Source organism: Melozone crissalis, unplaced genomic scaffold, assembly GCF_028551555.1.
Source record: "Melozone crissalis strain CALT ecotype California unplaced genomic scaffold, PUWL_Pcris_2 ptg000036l_1, whole genome shotgun sequence".
Lineage (NCBI taxonomy): Eukaryota > Metazoa > Chordata > Aves > Passeriformes > Passerellidae > Melozone > Melozone crissalis.
In genome coordinates this window covers 10,710,397-10,727,466 of record NW_026535814.1, presented here as the reverse complement: position 1 = coordinate 10,727,466, position 17,070 = coordinate 10,710,397, and the positions used below count along the sequence as shown (strand labels likewise).

Sequence of the window (17,070 nt, the reverse complement as noted above, 5' to 3'; positions counted from 1 at the left end):
AAGAGAAGGCTGAGCAAATACTTAAGAGGTGAAGTCATGCTGATTTGGTCATCAGATATAAAAATCCAGAAATTATTTCCACTGAGCTAAAGTTAAGAGTGTCAATAACTCGAAAAGGAATGAAAAATGTACCTGAATTAACTATAGGATTTCAAAGAACAAGTCTTTCAGTTTGTATTTGTATCTTAGCAACAAAATTCTGCTGTCATGGATTAGATGCTTTATTTCCAGTGCAACTTGGAGGGATAACTGTTGAAGCTATTTCTGTACAAACAAATAAAACAAATTTTCTGCTAGTATTTCAGATTTGTTTTCTTGGAATTGCGTAAAGCTGTTTTTTCTGATTAAACATAGAATTATTTCTGTTTCTATCAGAATAAAAAACTTTATATGGCTGTTAAATTTGCTTACAAAAAGCGTTTTCCTGTTAACAGGTGTGGCAGTAAACAAGGGGAGGAAGATTACAGGCCACTGTTCGAGAACTTTATTCAAGATCTTCTTTCAACAGTCAATAAACCAGAATGGCCAGCTGCAGAGTTGCTACTTAGTTTACTAGGAAGGCTATTGGTAAGGGATTCTTGTTTTTAACTACATTAATTTATTTCTTATTACAATGAAGAAGACTTGTTTATTTCTGCTAAATAAACACTACTACTGTAGGAATGCTTTCTGATTGTTGACGCACATGCAGCATATAAGGATTTCCTTGCGTGTAACATTACTATGCAATACATAAATAATAGAATTTTGTTTAGAGGATCAGTCATATAGAACTTGTTAAAAATAGTATGTATAGTTTCTCTTGGAAGTCTAGTTTCACTATTTGATTACATTTTCAACATTAAAAAGTATCATTTCATAGCATCTTATAAGTGCATATATTTATTTGTAGTAAAGTCAGCCTAACAGCTGTAATTATATGTATTAAGTATCTCCTCTGGATTATTCAGCAGAAAACAACTCAGTATTTGGTTTTTTACAACTACAGCAAATGCTTATGACATTTACAGAATGGGAATGTTTGTTAGTGTGTTTTTTGAGTGTTGCTCTTCAGTATTGTAATCTAATTAATACAGTAATTTGAGCTGCTTCTTGAAAAAGTATTGTATCGTCTTGTGCTTGGTAAAATGTAGCTTTATATTTGTGTGAATAATAAGGAGATAGCATTATGGTGCTTAAAATCTCTGATGTTGGAGATACGCTGTGCTAGTTGTCCAGTTTGTGTAATGAAAAAATGCATTTAAAAAAACTCTGACAGACATATTTGTAGAGCAAGAGACACCCAATAAAGAAGAAATATTTATATAAAGTAATGTATGTGTGATGTAATAGTAAATTATATAATTTTATGCAATATGGAAGTTAGGTGGAAATTTTAATAAGGTAAAGCAATCTTTTGTGAGAAGAATCTCTGTGGCATAAATAAATATTTATTTTTAAATGTCTATTTTGCTTTTCTTAGGTTCACCAGTTCAGTAACAAATCCACAGAAATGGCATTAAGAGTTGCATCACTTGACTATCTTGGAACTGTCGCAGCAAGACTGAGGAAAGATGCAGTCACTAGCAAAATGGATCAAGGCTCTTTAGCCAGAATCCTCAAACAGGTGTGTGAGACATCCACGACAGCTGGATGGAGATCTATCCGTTCAAATCTTTGACATTTGTAAATATACTTGAAAAATTGACGTTATGGAGAGTCAGTCTTAATTCACTGTTTAGGTTTCTGAATCAAATATACACAGTTTATAAGTATCACATTTGTTAACTCATGTCTTGACTGTACCATTTCTGTAGTGTTCCTATAAATTAATTAATTATAGTTGTTAGTTTTCTTGTGACGATACTGAAGACATAATGGAGTAACAGTTGGATTCTATCTTAAGGGGCCTTAAAAATACATATGAGCCTGCATTTGCTATTGCAAAGAGGAACCTGAGCTTCTGGCACTCAAATACATACTTTAGAGAGTTAATCTATTAGTCTTGCAGGGCTAGTTTTTATGTGGCATAATTTGAGGTTTTGGGGGTGTTTTGGTGTTCTCCTCTCTGCCGCTGCACAGAGGAGAGAAAATGTAAGGAAGGATCCATGGCTTGGGATAAGGACCAGGACAGATCACTCACCAAATACCAGCAGAGCCAAAACAGGCTCAACTTAGAGATGTGAAGTGAATTTATTATTAGCAAAATCAGATCAGGATAATGAGAAGTAAAGCAAACCCTTGGAAACACCTTTGCACTCTATTCCCTCCTTCTATCTACCTCCTCCCCAACAGTGCAAGGAGACAGGGAATGGGAGTTTATCAATATAAACCAGTTCATCACCTGGGGCTTCTCTTGCTGCACTGTGAGGTCCCTCCTGTGGGATTCAGTTCTCCATGAACTTCTCCAGCATGGCTCCATCTCATGGACAGCAGCTCCCTGCAGATTACTGCAGTGTGAGTGCATCCCATGGGCAGCAGCACCCCTCAAACACTGGGTCACTCTTCAGTGGGGTGCAGTCCTTCAGGGACCGGCTGATCCAGCCTGGGAGCAGGGCCCTCTTCCCACAGGTCTCCCTCAGGCTCCTCTCAGGCACCCAGCTGCTCTGCTGTGGCTCCCTCCAGTGGCTGCAGGGGAATCTCAGTTCCAGTGCCTGGAGCATTTCCGCCCACTCCTCCTTCACTGACCCTTATGTCTGCAGGTAGACAGTACCATCCATAATTGTGGAAAGTGTGTTCTGTACAGTGCCATCAATCAGAGTAGACTGTTGTGTTATTTATAAATTTGTAAGAGAAGAATAATGTGTACAATACAGCTGATCTTCACTTTCTGGTCAAATGGCAAGAAAATAAGAAAATCCATTTGCTGTTGTCGTTAGAAACTTAAATTATAATCTAATTATTCAGAAATCAACTCAGATCTCTACAGATTTTTCTTCCCTGCTAAATTGAATACTTCTGTTGGAGATTTTCTTCTGCGTTCTGATATCATTACCACACTATTAGTCAATGATTGCTAAATGCATATAGTGCTCCCTGCTGTGGTTTGGGCCCATGATTCATAGAGTAAGTTTTAGAGGAAAATCTATTCTCTTTGACATTTTCAAACATTATTTTGTTTTTTAGAAATAGATTGTCCAGTTTATTTGAACACTTGTGCATGCTTTTCATTAGTTTATCTCTTGATACACAGATGTTTTGGGCTTGTTAATGTTACTTTTCTCTGCTTGCTGATGTTTGCAGGCTATGTTACATGCTGCATAGATGTCAAGATTCTCAGTTGATGCTGTTAGTACAGAACTGAAGATGGTTTTAAGTTAGAAGGTTCATAGCTGACAAAGAAATATTTTTTTCTGACTGGAGAATTTAAAACCAAAAATTATTCTTCTACTTTCATTTTGATTATTGAATATTTTTTTTTAAAGGATTCACAATTTCTTTTTGTTTTTTCTGGGATTTTTATTTGTTCAACAGTAGTTAGGCAGTTAATTATTAAGCACCCCTTATATTAAGCCAGTTATCTACAGAATTTCAGGTTTGTCAAAGGCCAGAATTTCTACTCACAATTTGCAAATCAGGGTGGTTTTTTTTAATATATATATATATGTATATATAAACCTATTCAGTATTATATGTCTTATAGGCATGCTTTCAACTCTTTTCTGCTGTAACATCAGCAATTGCTAGGATCAGGGTGTTTTAGTGTAATATTGAGGAAATAAAGGTGTTTTCTGGTTTTCGCCCTCTTTTATTTTTCTGTGATGGAGGGTCCTTGTGCAAGATCACAGAAAAAAAACCTAACCAATTCAGTCAGTCTGTTTTAAAACCGGTCTCATTCTGATCTTAATGTTTTTCTACTTTATAACTAATTGGTTAAAAAATTAGTAATGCTGTACAATTATGCAAGCAACTGACTTCAATGTATTTTATATGTGGACATGTAGATTTTCAGAAGGTAATTATGACTGTGCAATATTCTTGTTTATAACTATCTTTCTACTTCTAACAGGTTTCAGGAGGGGATGATGAAATTCAACAGCTGCAAAAGGCTTTACTAGATTATCTGGATGAGAACACAGAAATTGATGCATCATTAGTGGTAAATTTCAGCTTTCTTTCATCAGGAATGTATATAAATAATTTCAGTAGCACGTACTGAAGAAAATTATTTTTTATTATATATATTAGTGTTTTTTATTATATATATTCAGTTATTATTATTATTTTTTATTATATATATTCAGTTAAATTGTCACCCTAACATATAGTGTTGATTGTGTTTTCTAAAATAGTGTTGATGCATTAGATTCCCTGAATTTCATTATAAATCTGTTAATTTTCTTTTTCTGTATCTGTTTGTTTGTTTTCTGTTAATTCTGCTCTCTTTCTCCAGTTTTCTCGGAAGTTTTATGTAGCTCAGTGGTTCCGTGATACAACTATGGAGACAGAAAAAGCAATTAAATCTCAGAAGGATGAGGATTCATCTGAAGGAACTCATCATGCAAAAGATGTTGAGACCACAGGACAAATCATGCATAGAGCAGAAAGTCGCAAAAAGTTTCTTCGCAGCATCATTAAAACTGCTCCATCTCAGTTCAGCACATTAAAGTATGCTTCTGTACCACTTTCTTCTTTATTAGCCATGCATTTGATGATTTAAATAATTTTTTGGTGAACATATCCTGATTAACACATGGAATTTATTTCAGGATGAATTCTGATACTGTGGACTATGAAGATGCATGTTTGATTGTTCGCTACTTGGCCTCTATGAGGCCGTTTGCCCAGAGCTTCGATATTTATTTGACACAGGTAAACTGTGACTGGAAGTCTTACTATAGTGAGACACAGTTGGATTCTGATTCCAAACATTTTCACAGCTCTATGGTATTATCTGTCCATTGTTAAGCAGAGGTATTTATAGCTCATGATAACACCATGTGCTTTCATATTCTGTGTTGATGGCAAAAGTGATTAGGTTTTATTTTCCTACATGTGTTTTGTATGTTATAATGTGCACACATTATTTTATTTATTCATATATGGTCATGGCTGTATGCACACAGTAAGAGGATCATTGCAAAGGGTTGAAATAATTTTCACAGCTTCTGTAAGATGCTTATTCATTTGGTAAGATTAACTAATGAAATTGAGCTTAATTTGATTTCAAAGTAAAAGCCGGATTGCCAGTTGTTGCTGTCACTTTGGAACCTGCTGTTTGACCAATGTAGTTTCTTGCTTTTTCTGGGAGTAGGGCACTAACACTGGCACTAACAGTGACATGTTTGAAATTCAGTACTAGTTTAGGTTCCACTATTTAAATTGATCTCCATGCAGAGCCATTCTTAGAGTGCCCTTGTCCAACTTTGCTGTTAAAAGAGCCATGGCAAAAGTCACAGCTGAATGACAAAAGTAGAATTTAAATTTAAGAACCTTATAACCAATTTTAGAGAAGTAGAAAATCGTGGTAAACACCCATGTTTAGTTTTCAGTGCCATGAAACATCACTTACATGCACCTTTTTCTTCTCTGAGAAGATAAACTCAGCTTTGAGTTACTACTATTTTAGAAGTATTATTTGTATGTTATTGTGCTGCATTTTTCTCTTAATTATTATTTGGTACGTTCCCAAAACAATTGAATCTTTGTTTTTGTTCTCTTCTAGATTCTGCGTGTACTTGGTGAAAATGCAATTGCTGTTCGAACAAAAGCCATGAAGTGTTTGTCTGAGGTTGTTGCTGTAGATCCCAGCATTCTAGCCAGGGTAAAAAAGAAAATAACTACCATGCATATATCACCCTTAAAATATATCTTTATTTCTTATTCTGAATTTTTGTTTCATCTGTTCTTTTAGCTGGATATGCAACGAGGAGTTCATGGGCGGCTAATGGATAACTCCACTAGTGTACGAGAAGCAGCTGTGGAGCTGCTTGGCCGATTTGTGCTCTGTCGTCCTCAGCTTGCTGAGCAGTATTATGACATGCTGATTGAAAGAATACTGGTACGGTGACTTGTGGTATTTATGGTAAAATAAGTGGCATTGGAAAATTTGCTTTTAACTGAGCCTGTTTAATAAATTGGAATTATTTGAATGGTGATGCTTTTAAGGACAGCCTTGTAAAATGCGCCACTTGCTTCTAGGGAGCCTTTATTACATTAAAAGGTGAACTTCTACAGAAAGTCATACAGCATCAGGACCAGTGCTATATTCCTTTTGATTCCATTATTAGTGTTCAAATTAACTGTGTCATGGCTTAAGCCCAAGTAGAAGTTCAGTGCACATCATGCAGCTCCTCACTCAACCCCCACATCTCTTACCCCTACCCTGGTGGAATGAGCCAGGGGATTGCACTAAAATTTACATGTTGAGATATGACTATTTAATAATTGAAAACAAAGTAAAATACAATAAAAATATAAATAATGATAATAAAAAAGAAACAAACCATTGATGCACAAAGCAGTTGCTCACTGTCTGCTGACTGATGCCAGAGCCCCGTTCCCAAACCTAGACTGGCTGTGCTTTCTAATAACTCCCCCTAGTTTATGTACCAGGCATGACATTCTCTGATGCGGAGTATCCATTTGGCCAGTTCAGGTCACCTGTCCTGGTATGCTCCCTCCCAGTTTCTTCTGCCTGCCTCCTCATTGGCGGAACATGAGACAAGGAGGGAAAAGAAGTCCTTGACTTAGCCAAAACCAAAACGTCAGTGTGTCATCAACACCATTGTCATTCTGAATCTAAAACACAGCACTGTGTTTTGGACAGATACTGAGAAGAAATCAGTTCTACCCTAGCTTTAACCAGGACAAAGAGAAATAAGGAATTTTGCTGCATTTTTGAGGTCTGAAATATGGATCATTGAGGTCAGCTTTTCTATGCTATTTTTAGTGTTTTCAAAGGTTTGTTAGTTTTTTTACAAAAAAGTGGGGGTTTTGTCTAGGTATTCAATGTTAATTTAACTATCGGATAATATTAGCTTCTAGTATCTGTGTCAGGATTTTAGTCAACTACACATTTACTATAGTTACATGATAAAATAAGTTTGTGAAGGCTTTTGGAGAGAAGTAGGTCGTGCATACAATACTACAGAAAGCAGCTGAACCTGATGTTCAGATTCAACAGATTCTGAGCAAGGTGAAATGAAGTGAAGCTCCTCATCTATTTCCTTAGATGAAGCCTAGTAAAATGGAAATGACTGCCTGCATGTATCTTATCCATAAGCTTTATCCAAAGGCTTAAAGTACTACTATCCAAATCTGTAGGGAATCTTGTGTGTTCCAATAAAGTAGCTAAAGCATCACCATATCTGGCTTGTAAGTTCTTGAGTAAATAAGTGGATTGCAACATCGTGAGCTCTTAGATGGGAGGGTATAGATGGAGAAAGTGTTTCAGCATTCTGGGAACTGAACCAGAGCCTTTAAAACAAATTATGCTGAACTTTTGTATACATGAATTCCAGAAGGTTTTAGTTGCCTTTTCTAAATAAATTTTCCAAGTCAATATGGGTGATCTTCAAATATTAATTCATATATAGAACATAAACTAATGTTTCTGATTTGTTTTCAAGAGTGTAATTATTTTCTCTTCACAGGATACTGGTATCAGTGTCAGAAAAAGAGTCATAAAAATACTTAGGGATATCTGCATTGAGCAACCAACTTTTCCCAAAATTACAGAAATGTGTGTGAAAATGATTCGGAGAGTCAATGATGAAGAAGGCATTAAGGTAGAATGAAACATATCCTTCAGAATTTTAATTATTGTTACTTCAATGTTTCCCTATTTTGACAAAATTAAAAAAGTATTTCATTTCTCCTTTGTAATATTTATGAGTTATGAATTTTTAAGAGCTTATATTTTAGCTTTCTGTAATTCTCTCTGACTTAATTCTCTTTCTTTTCTATCCTCTGTTTTCTGTATCTTCTTGCTGACAATCAAAATATTTTAAATATTTTCCAGAGATTTTTTTTCTTCTTGCAAGTATTTTCTCTGGTGCTTCTCTTTTCTAACAAGTGAAATTGGCATATAAAACTTTGATATCTGCAAATCAATAGTTTTTAAGTAAAAATTAACTACTTGACATTAATATATGCCATGTGTAATTATTACAATTATAAAGTATTAATCTGTGTTAATGTTCAGTGAGGCAGTTGTGCCCCGTGAAATGTTGCTTATGTGCTCATTCTCAGAATTTGCAGAAGGGCACAAACCTAATATAATGTGTTAAATCATAAAGCTGACAATAATTATTTTGCTTAATTTGACAAAATAATTTTTAAATTGTTGAGTAATTAGGGACACAGCTGTTGTAATTTCGTATCACACTTTCAGTAAAAATTAAAAATTTTAAAGCTGCAGCAGATATTTTTACCTCTTGAGGTACGTTAATGTAAAGTGGCTTTCTGAGAAGACTCTTGATCAACAAGCAGATGAACAGCTAGAGCCAAGGTGCTGCTGGAAAGGGAGGATGACCACGTTCTCTCCCCTCCTTACTCTTACCTTTCTAACAATAAGGAAAAAGGAGACATAAACTTCAATGTGTTTTTAACAGTTCCATGAAAGAGAAGTAATTTTGGAATAATTTTTATTCGCTTGCATTCTATTCTATATTGTCCTCCATTCAAAAACATTGGAAGGTAACATACTTCCTATATTTGAGTGTAGAGACTTGGCTTCTCTCTCTTTCCCACCTTGTCACAGCTGTTTTGTAAACTAAAGGAGCCTACCACTGCTGCTGCAGTTCTGCTGAAGGGATTGTTTGTTCAGCTGTCACCTTCTCAGCTGTGTTTTTCTGAGGAATACCAATTAATGCAGGAAGGTGGTAACTTTATTTTCTGTAGCATCAGTTCCTGTTGTTTCGTTTTGATGAAGTTTGGCATGAGATCAGTGTAAGTCCTGTAACAGTAGATCTGGGTCTGTCTCAGATAACATTTCCTAGTATAGTCTCATTTTCATAATTCCTTATGAAAAGGCACAGATCATCAGCACATCTGTTCTATGGATGCATTAGAAATAATGTAATGTAATACTAATGTAAGTTTATTTATTTCTGCTAATATTTTATTTTCCTTCAGAAATTAGTAAATGAGACATTCCAGAAGCTCTGGTTTACTCCAACTCCACACCATGACAAAGAAGCAATGACAAGGAAAATACTAAACATCACTGATGTGGTATGTTAAACAAATTTGAATTGTGTACAAAATTCAGTTTTGATTTTAGTATCTTAGAAACATTCTCTGTATTTTTTTGAACACAATAATATGTCAGATGGTTTCCCTTTTTATATTTCTTGGCTTGAAATGTACGCCAAAAATATTGTGATTGAGCAGGCTGTAGGAAATCTTAAATGCTCACTAATCTGCTGGCAATAATAACTGTGACCACACTATATTCAGATACTTCAGATATACTTCTATGAAGTATTTGTTCAATTAAAACACAACCTATTTCTATTGTATGTAACATTCTACAGGAATTGCTAGTAGCCTATAGTTAAGCCTACCTAAGAACTTGTCTCTTAAAAGAAAATTTTCCTCAAACAATTGATAACCTTTATTTGGCAAAGTTAATGAGTTGTTTTAATAAATACAGGGCCATATTTTTACTCAGAGTAAACTGGTGTCTGCATAATTGTATCTTACTATTTAGGAGCAACAAATTAAATAGCGTATCTCCCAAATAGCAAAGTCTATTTTAGATAAAAATGTTCTAATTTGTAGTGAAAATACATTGTGTAAAACCATTGTGCTGAAGAGGTGTTTTAATATAAATTATTCAAAGGACTAAATTTCAAATTTAAAAACTGACTTAATTACTTAAAATTATAAGTTTAAACCTCATTTTACTTTACAGTTTTTTTTTTAATTATAGTCTAGTTTGCATTTTTCCTGTCTGAAAAGTCAGTCAATTTGACTTCTGTTTAATTCTCATTTCTCTTGCAAGTTCAAATTTGAACCACCTGCGTGCTGTTCCTGATATATGATACCAGTGAAGGCTTGTTCTGTTTTAAGTGTGTTTGTGTGTGTGTGTGTGTGTGTGTGTACTTTTCTCTGGTCTCTGGTGCCCAGTGACAGGACACAAGGGAATGACCTGAAGTTGTGTCAGGAGAGGTTTAGGTTGGGTAAAAGCAAAAGGTTTTTCACCCAGAGGGTGGTTGGGCCCTAGAACAGGCTCCCCAAGGAAGTGGGCACAGCACCAGCCTGACAGAGTTCCAGAAGATTTGGACAATGCTCTGTGACTCTTGGGATGTCCTGTGCAGGGCCCAGGGTGGGACGTGATGAACCCTGTGGATCCCTTCCAGCTCGAGAGTTCTTCTATGGTATACATGCATGTCCACTTTCAAAGTGTCAGAGTTATATTTATACATAAATTTGTACAAAATTTTGTAGAAAATGGAAGCTTATATTGCACTAGGGACAGCAATCTCCAGTAAAACATGTAGGCTTTTTGTTGTATGAAATACAAATTCTAGAGTCACTAAAATGGTGGGAAATATTTTTCAAATACAGAAGACAGTTTCTGCTCTCCATTGTTCTTAATGCATATAGAAATATATGCATATATGCTGGTCTTTTGAGATGAAATTTATATTGAAATAATTTTTCTTCAGATGCCTTGTTTATTAACTAGTTTATTCTCAAATATACTTATAGGTTGCAGCTTGTAGAGATACAGGGTATGATTGGTTTGAACAGCTTCTTCAAAATGTAAGTAATGAATTTTTAATGTATAGTGCAATCATTGTTAGAATTTTAGTGTTCCTTTTGCTTCTAAAACACATATAATGGGGACTCCAAGAGCAGTCCTACAACAGACAAATTCAATTCCTGCTCTTTAACATCTGACCTTTTTTTATCCTTCTCAGTGCAGTTTTCTTTGGCATTAGTTTCTGTCTTTGCAAGTGATCTATTAAAAACACTTCTTGAATTTGGGAGGAGTATCATTTGTTCATTTAATTTCATTGGTTCTTCAGAAACAACTCACATAACACAAAGTCCACAGTTAAGATACTTAATTCTGAAATAAATTATCTAGTGATGTCAGGTTTTTTTTAAACAGTAGATAAGTGTATTTTCACATCCAATGTATTTTCTACACAATTTATGGAAGAATTGAATCTTCAGAGTATAAGTTAATTCTGCATTATATTCTATTTATATCTAATACCAATATTTCTAAGAACTGAGCTTGGTTTGTTTATATCTCTTAACCTGGGTTATCATTCTCTGCATCTTGCATGCACTGGTTAATTTTCAAGCAAGAAAATCCTTTGATTCCTCTCTTGCCGGGAGTGTAATTAAAATAGGTTATCAAGTAAATCAAAGCCTTTTCAATAAGAGCCTCTTCTCTGAAGAAAAGGCTGTAATATGGTCTCAGTCGTTCTTAGATATTAGAAGAAGCTTAATGGACACAATTTTAGTACCTAAACTCATATGTAAAAAGTTTAAATAAAGTGTTGATATACAATACAGCTATGTTAGATCCTCATTTGGTATTTTACCTTAGTGTCAAAAACATTTGTTTTGAATTTGCACTTTATTTCTCTAAGCATTTTAAAAATCTTCTAACTCCTGCTAGTTTCTGCATTATTTCATTAAGTATAAAGCAGCTTCCATCCTGATGCAAAAAATAGGGAGAATTATTATGGATTTTTGTTACAAATTTTTTTTATATTTAAATATACTTACTTTGCTTATATTGCTTTTTTACTTCCTGTCATTTTTTCTTCACCATGTAAGTTTTATGGAGAATCAAATACTTTTGTAGTCTAAAATCCTTGTGTATCTGTAGTAATTGTTATTATAAAACCAGAATATACTCTATGCAAATGAATGCGGCTTTACCATGAAACCATTTTCTGTTTCATCTGCTATAGCTGTTGAAGTCAGAAGAGGATGCCTCATATAAACCTGTGAAGAAAGCCTGTACTCAACTTGTTGACAATTTGGTCGAGCACATTCTTAAATATGAAGAATCTTTATCAGGTAATATTTAAAATTCAGCTAAAATCCTTTTAATTTTTTTAATGATGCTATAACAGTTGTTGAAATCTCTTTATTGCAAAAAGTAACTGTTCTGGAATTCCTGTTAACAGCTGATTGTAATAAATCATGGTACTTAAACGATGAAATTTAAGGTACTGTGTAATAATAAAACTTCCCTAATCTTCAGTAGCTAACGACAATCATAGAACTACTTTTAAAATAGCTGGTTCAAACTTTCAGATCACTGAAACCAAAACTATCATGGCAATTGTATTTGCATTTGTAGGTCTGTATTTGTAATAGGAATCATTGGCTGGGCTAATCTAACATTTACAGTAAGGAGTATAAAAATTGGTGATGTCTTTGATGCATCTTTGCTTCTTTTTTCAAGTTTTTTGTAGTCATATATAAATGTTGACGGAGTATGTTCCCATTTCAAATATGAACATTCTGTTTTGATCTTTAAAGATATGCAGTGAAAGAGATACTCAAACAGTGTTTAGGCCATATGTTTTTCATTGCTTAAACGGGACTTGGTCTTACTGTCTTTTTTGTGTTTTCTAATCTTTTGCAGATTCTGACAATAAAGGAGTGAATTCCGGTCGCTTGGTTGCTTGCATAACCACTTTGTTCTTATTCAGCAAAATAAGGCCCCAGCTAATGGTCAAACATGCCATGACCATGCAGCCATACCTGACCACTAAATGTAGTGTAAGTAGAGACAATCAGTCTTTTCCCTAGGTAATTGAGCATGAAAATGAACGTCTGTCTTGTATACTTGATGAAATTTAAGGTAGGAAAAGGAAATCTAAAATTATGGAGTTTTTTCTTAAGCATTATGGCTTTGGAAGTTACTAGATCCTTTTGAAGATCCCTGTAGCTTTAAGATGTTCTCCCTCACATTCTACATCCATATTTTGCAGCCAAATGAAACTGAAACCTGTGCTGCCTCTTTCCTAGTTTTTCTTCCTTCAGGAAATAGTTCCTTAGAATTGGTTTTGTTTACAGTCACAGTCTTAAAAATAGTTAATGTTTAACATATTAATATTAAGATTTAAGGATAAAGTTTCATGAGATAGAATGATATAATATGTAACAAATATATGAGAAGAAAAAAAAAATTTTATTTCATCCTTTTCTAGACTTCATTTCTCTCTTCTCTAGCTCTAGGGCTCTTGTATTCCACATAAGACATTGTAGAGAGCTCTAACACTGAAGCCCTCTCCCAGTCAGGTCTCTGAATCTTTGCAGTGGTTTCTGCCATTTTGATCTGGCCCCCAACTGGTTAACAGGAGCAGGGCAGGATCATGCACCCACTGCTCAAGGATGATGAGCATGAGTGGATGGCAGCAGTGCCTTTCAATAGGGCAGGCTAAAGGGGTAATTGTTACCAACTTAGATTGTAGATACAGCCTGGCACTTTGCAGGCATTTTCCATGTTCTCTAGGCACATTTACAACAGGCTCTTAGAGCTGCTTCTGAACAAACAGTGTAGGAAAGACTTCTCTAAATATTTACTTGTTGTGGTTCATTTAGTGGATTGCAAATGGTTTGTTTTGTATTTACACATGGTTGAGATGAATCATAAAATTACCACTGACAGCTTGAGCATGTCAAATAGCTTGATACTGGCATTCAGGATTTATACTATCCAGGTTAGCAAGCTGGATTTGTCAAAATTCAAGTTCTAGCACCATGTCTCTTTAGCCGATGTTTTCCATAGATTCCATACAGTTATGATAATGCAAACCAGTAGTAATTTTAATTGTGACTTCTACATTGTGCACATTATTACCTTTTGTTTAAGGTGCATTAAGTCATAGCACAACTTCATTTTGTTGCTGATACCTTGTTTTCTGGTGTTGAGTTTTCTCTAGTGTGCATATCTCAGAAAGAGTTCCTAGATTTCTTGTAAGACTCCAGAAAATTTTCAGACCCAAATGTTTTCAGGTGTGACACAGCCTTGATAAGAGGGTAATTCTGCTCATCCAGACTTCTTTTCCTCAGAATGCCTGCAGTAAACAGAACTAGATTTCATAACAATATGTAATTTGGTAGCAGATGTAAAGTATATAAATATTCTTTTAAATGTTTACGAAATATCTTAATTAAGTTGGAGTTTTTAACTGTCAGTGCATATTAGTAGTACTTAGTTTGTCCATGGCCAGAAGTATTAAATACTGTAAATGCTGTTGTTTCAGACCCAGAATGATTTCATGGTGATCTGCAATGTTGCAAAAATCTTGGAGCTTGTAGTGCCGCTAATGGAGCACCCAAGTGAGACCTTTCTTGCCACTATTGAGGAGGACCTCATGAAACTCATCATCAAATATGGCATGACAGTAAGTTTTTAATTGCTACTGTTCTACTGATTCCATTTCACATGACTTTGGTTTAAAGACAGTCTTGTCTTCATTATGAAGATAACCTTTGAGTCATGAAAATCAGCCTACTGGGTTTACCAGGGTTTCCGCGTGGTTTTGCTGTATTTTATTCTGTTTGAGTTGGTTTTCAGAGCAGTCTAGGGAGGGACATTACATTATATCTGTTAGATTAATTTTAGTTCAGCATATTTTTTTCCTGTATAACTTCACAATAATCTCCACTTAAAACTTCTAAGTAGATAACTTATTTGTTCTTTCTTGCTCCTAGGTTGTTCAGCACTGTGTGAGCTGTCTTGGGGCTGTTGTGAACAAGGTCACCCAGAACTACAAATTTGTGTGGGCCTGTTTTAATAGATACTATGGTAAGCAAAATCATAACAAGTAATTGTCACTTTTCAGTTTTGAGTACAAGTCTTATCTGAGGAATACACCACAATTAAACTCTGTAATAAAAACTTTTATTTTACTGCAGGTGCACTTTCTAAATTAAAAAATCAACACCAAGAAGACCCCAACAGTACAATACTTACTGCCAATAAACCAGCACTCCTTAGATCACTTTTCACTGTTGGAGCACTGTGTCGGCATTTTGATTTTGATCAGGAAGATTTTAAGGGCAACAGTAAGGTAAAATAACTTTCATTTATTCTCCGTATCTTAGATATAATGACTGTTCCACTTAATTTTGAAAGCACATTATTCCTAGTCCCCCAAAGGTATATATTTTTCCATAATGCGTATGGTATAGCTTTCTGGTTTTTAAATACATGATTTTGCAAGGACTGTGAAGTAAAGTTGTATTTCTCCTTTCCTTTTTTATATATATGCTTTCTATAAGAGATTAAAAACATCTGTTTCATCTTCAAATAGTTATTAATTTTGTTTTAATTTGCCCAGGTTAATATTAAGGATAAAGTCCTTGAACTGCTGATGTATTTTACAAAGCATTCAGATGAAGAAGTACAGACAAAAGCCATTATTGGTCTTGGTAAGAAATATTAATTTTTTTTATTATTCTGCTCTAGTAGAAATTCTTGTATATCAGTAGGAAATTATGTATTTGTGTAGTCACAGTAGAGTTTGCTTAAAATCAAAACTTATGGCATATTTTGTTTGAGAACTGGTCATAGCAAAACTGTCAAAGGGTTGCTAGTTCCATAAGTGTGCAGCAGCCTGGGTGCTTTTGACAGTGCATATTTGATGTGTCACCAAGCTGTAGAGGGCAGATGATTTCCCAGGTAATGAAGACACTATTTTTTTATTCCACATGCAAGTATGTTGTAACTCCAAACCTTGTTTTTCAGTCCACAAGGTAAAAAAGGATGGAAACACTTGGAACATTTTAGGGGTAGGAGCAGGCATTCTGAAGGAGTCAAGAGAACTGCTGTTTATAGTAGCTGGATGGCCTTTGTGAGATTAGTGTGGCATTTCAGTGACTTGCAGTAGAAAATGAACTGCCACTGACTTAGGGACAGAAATCATGCATCCAAGGAAATCTTGTTTGGGCAGATAGGTCTTGGTGTCTGGAAGAGCTCAATTCATGTTTATTGTTTGGTTTAAAATAAATTGTCTCCAAGGCCCAAGGGCCTTCATTGTATGATTTAACTGTGGACAAGACTTTGCCTCTTTATGTTGCTTTTTAGGTGAGTTTTCAGATATCCTACTCTAATACAGGCTGGAGGGGGTTCTGAGGATAAGGCTCAAGACTGAATCTTCATTTTCAATTCTGTGAGAAACAATTTCATGACAATTGAGCAGAATTAATGGCATTGGAGTTGCCTCTGTTGCATTAGCAATGCTGTGATTCTCTGGACTACTTGCAGTTTTCTAGGCATTATGTCAAGGTAGATGATACTTTCCTGTAGTCCAGTCCAGTTTAATTGCGCTCTACAGAATATCATGTGGGGTAGAGTCTGTATTCCTAACCACACACATGATTACTCTGCTCATGGATATGGAGTATATCACATTTGCCAAAAATGTCTATAAATTATTGACTAAACTGTGATCTGTTTTGTCAGTAGTCATTCTTCAGACTTTTTTTCTGCCTGTAAAAATATCTATATTTATATTAATTAAACCTCACTGGTTTTAGTGATATATTGATTTCCAAGTACTGATTCTGGAGAGAGCTGGTTGTATGGAGATGTGGTAGACAGTGGAAATTTCCACCTCAGGCTGGTCACTGAGCAAAGTTGAACTCATTCAATGTTTGTGAGCAGCAGTACAGTGAAAAGCACTAGCAAGCTAACTCAACATTTATATATGGTGGAAAGGGTCATGTGAAGAATGAACTTTCCTATCAGCCTTTTTCACTTTAGTAGGGACACTCAGCAGTTTTAGCCTTTGCCTCAGGATATGCCACTGCTGTTGAGGGATTAGGCCTAATCCTAACATTAATTATTATGGTTATGCTTCTCTTCCAGATGTGTACTTGAAAAACAAGTTGAGGATATAAACTTGTTAGTAAATTTAGCTAAATTTTTAAGTACCTAATAGTTAATGTTTTACTCAACCGAGTTTAGTTCTTACTCTAAAGATTCTTAACAGAGTGAAAACAAAGGTATGAATAGAAATGGTGTGACAGCATCTCTGAGATGTGAATTCAGTCCTTAAAAAAACATACATCTGGTGCCTTTCTGCATCTCCTATGACAGCCTCTTATGCCAAGTAAGATTTCTTCCCCAGTTAATTGGGGATGGAAAAGTAGAATTTT

The 17,070-nt window shown here is 35.0% G+C and overlaps 1 protein-coding gene across 4 annotated transcripts in view; it reads left to right on the top strand.

The window, feature by feature from the left end:
* The window catches only part of NIPBL (NIPBL cohesin loading factor), a 147,641-nt gene that overhangs the window by 119,774 nt on the left and 10,797 nt on the right, over positions 1-17,070 (top strand). For all 4 annotated transcript variants that reach the window (XM_054283263.1, XM_054283264.1, XM_054283261.1 and 1 more), the window contains 16 exons: positions 435-567; positions 1,463-1,606; positions 3,989-4,078; positions 4,373-4,587; positions 4,689-4,791; positions 5,645-5,743; positions 5,834-5,980; positions 7,575-7,709; positions 9,058-9,156; positions 10,639-10,692; positions 11,862-11,970; positions 12,545-12,681; positions 14,172-14,312; positions 14,623-14,716; positions 14,827-14,981; positions 15,252-15,342. In XM_054283263.1, coding sequence (XP_054139238.1) covers positions 435-567; positions 1,463-1,606; positions 3,989-4,078; positions 4,373-4,587; positions 4,689-4,791; positions 5,645-5,743; positions 5,834-5,980; positions 7,575-7,709; positions 9,058-9,156; positions 10,639-10,692; positions 11,862-11,970; positions 12,545-12,681; positions 14,172-14,312; positions 14,623-14,716; positions 14,827-14,981; positions 15,252-15,342 — 1,946 coding nt within the window. The remainder of the gene's footprint in view (positions 1-434; positions 568-1,462; positions 1,607-3,988; positions 4,079-4,372; positions 4,588-4,688; positions 4,792-5,644; positions 5,744-5,833; positions 5,981-7,574; positions 7,710-9,057; positions 9,157-10,638; positions 10,693-11,861; positions 11,971-12,544; positions 12,682-14,171; positions 14,313-14,622; positions 14,717-14,826; positions 14,982-15,251; positions 15,343-17,070) is intronic.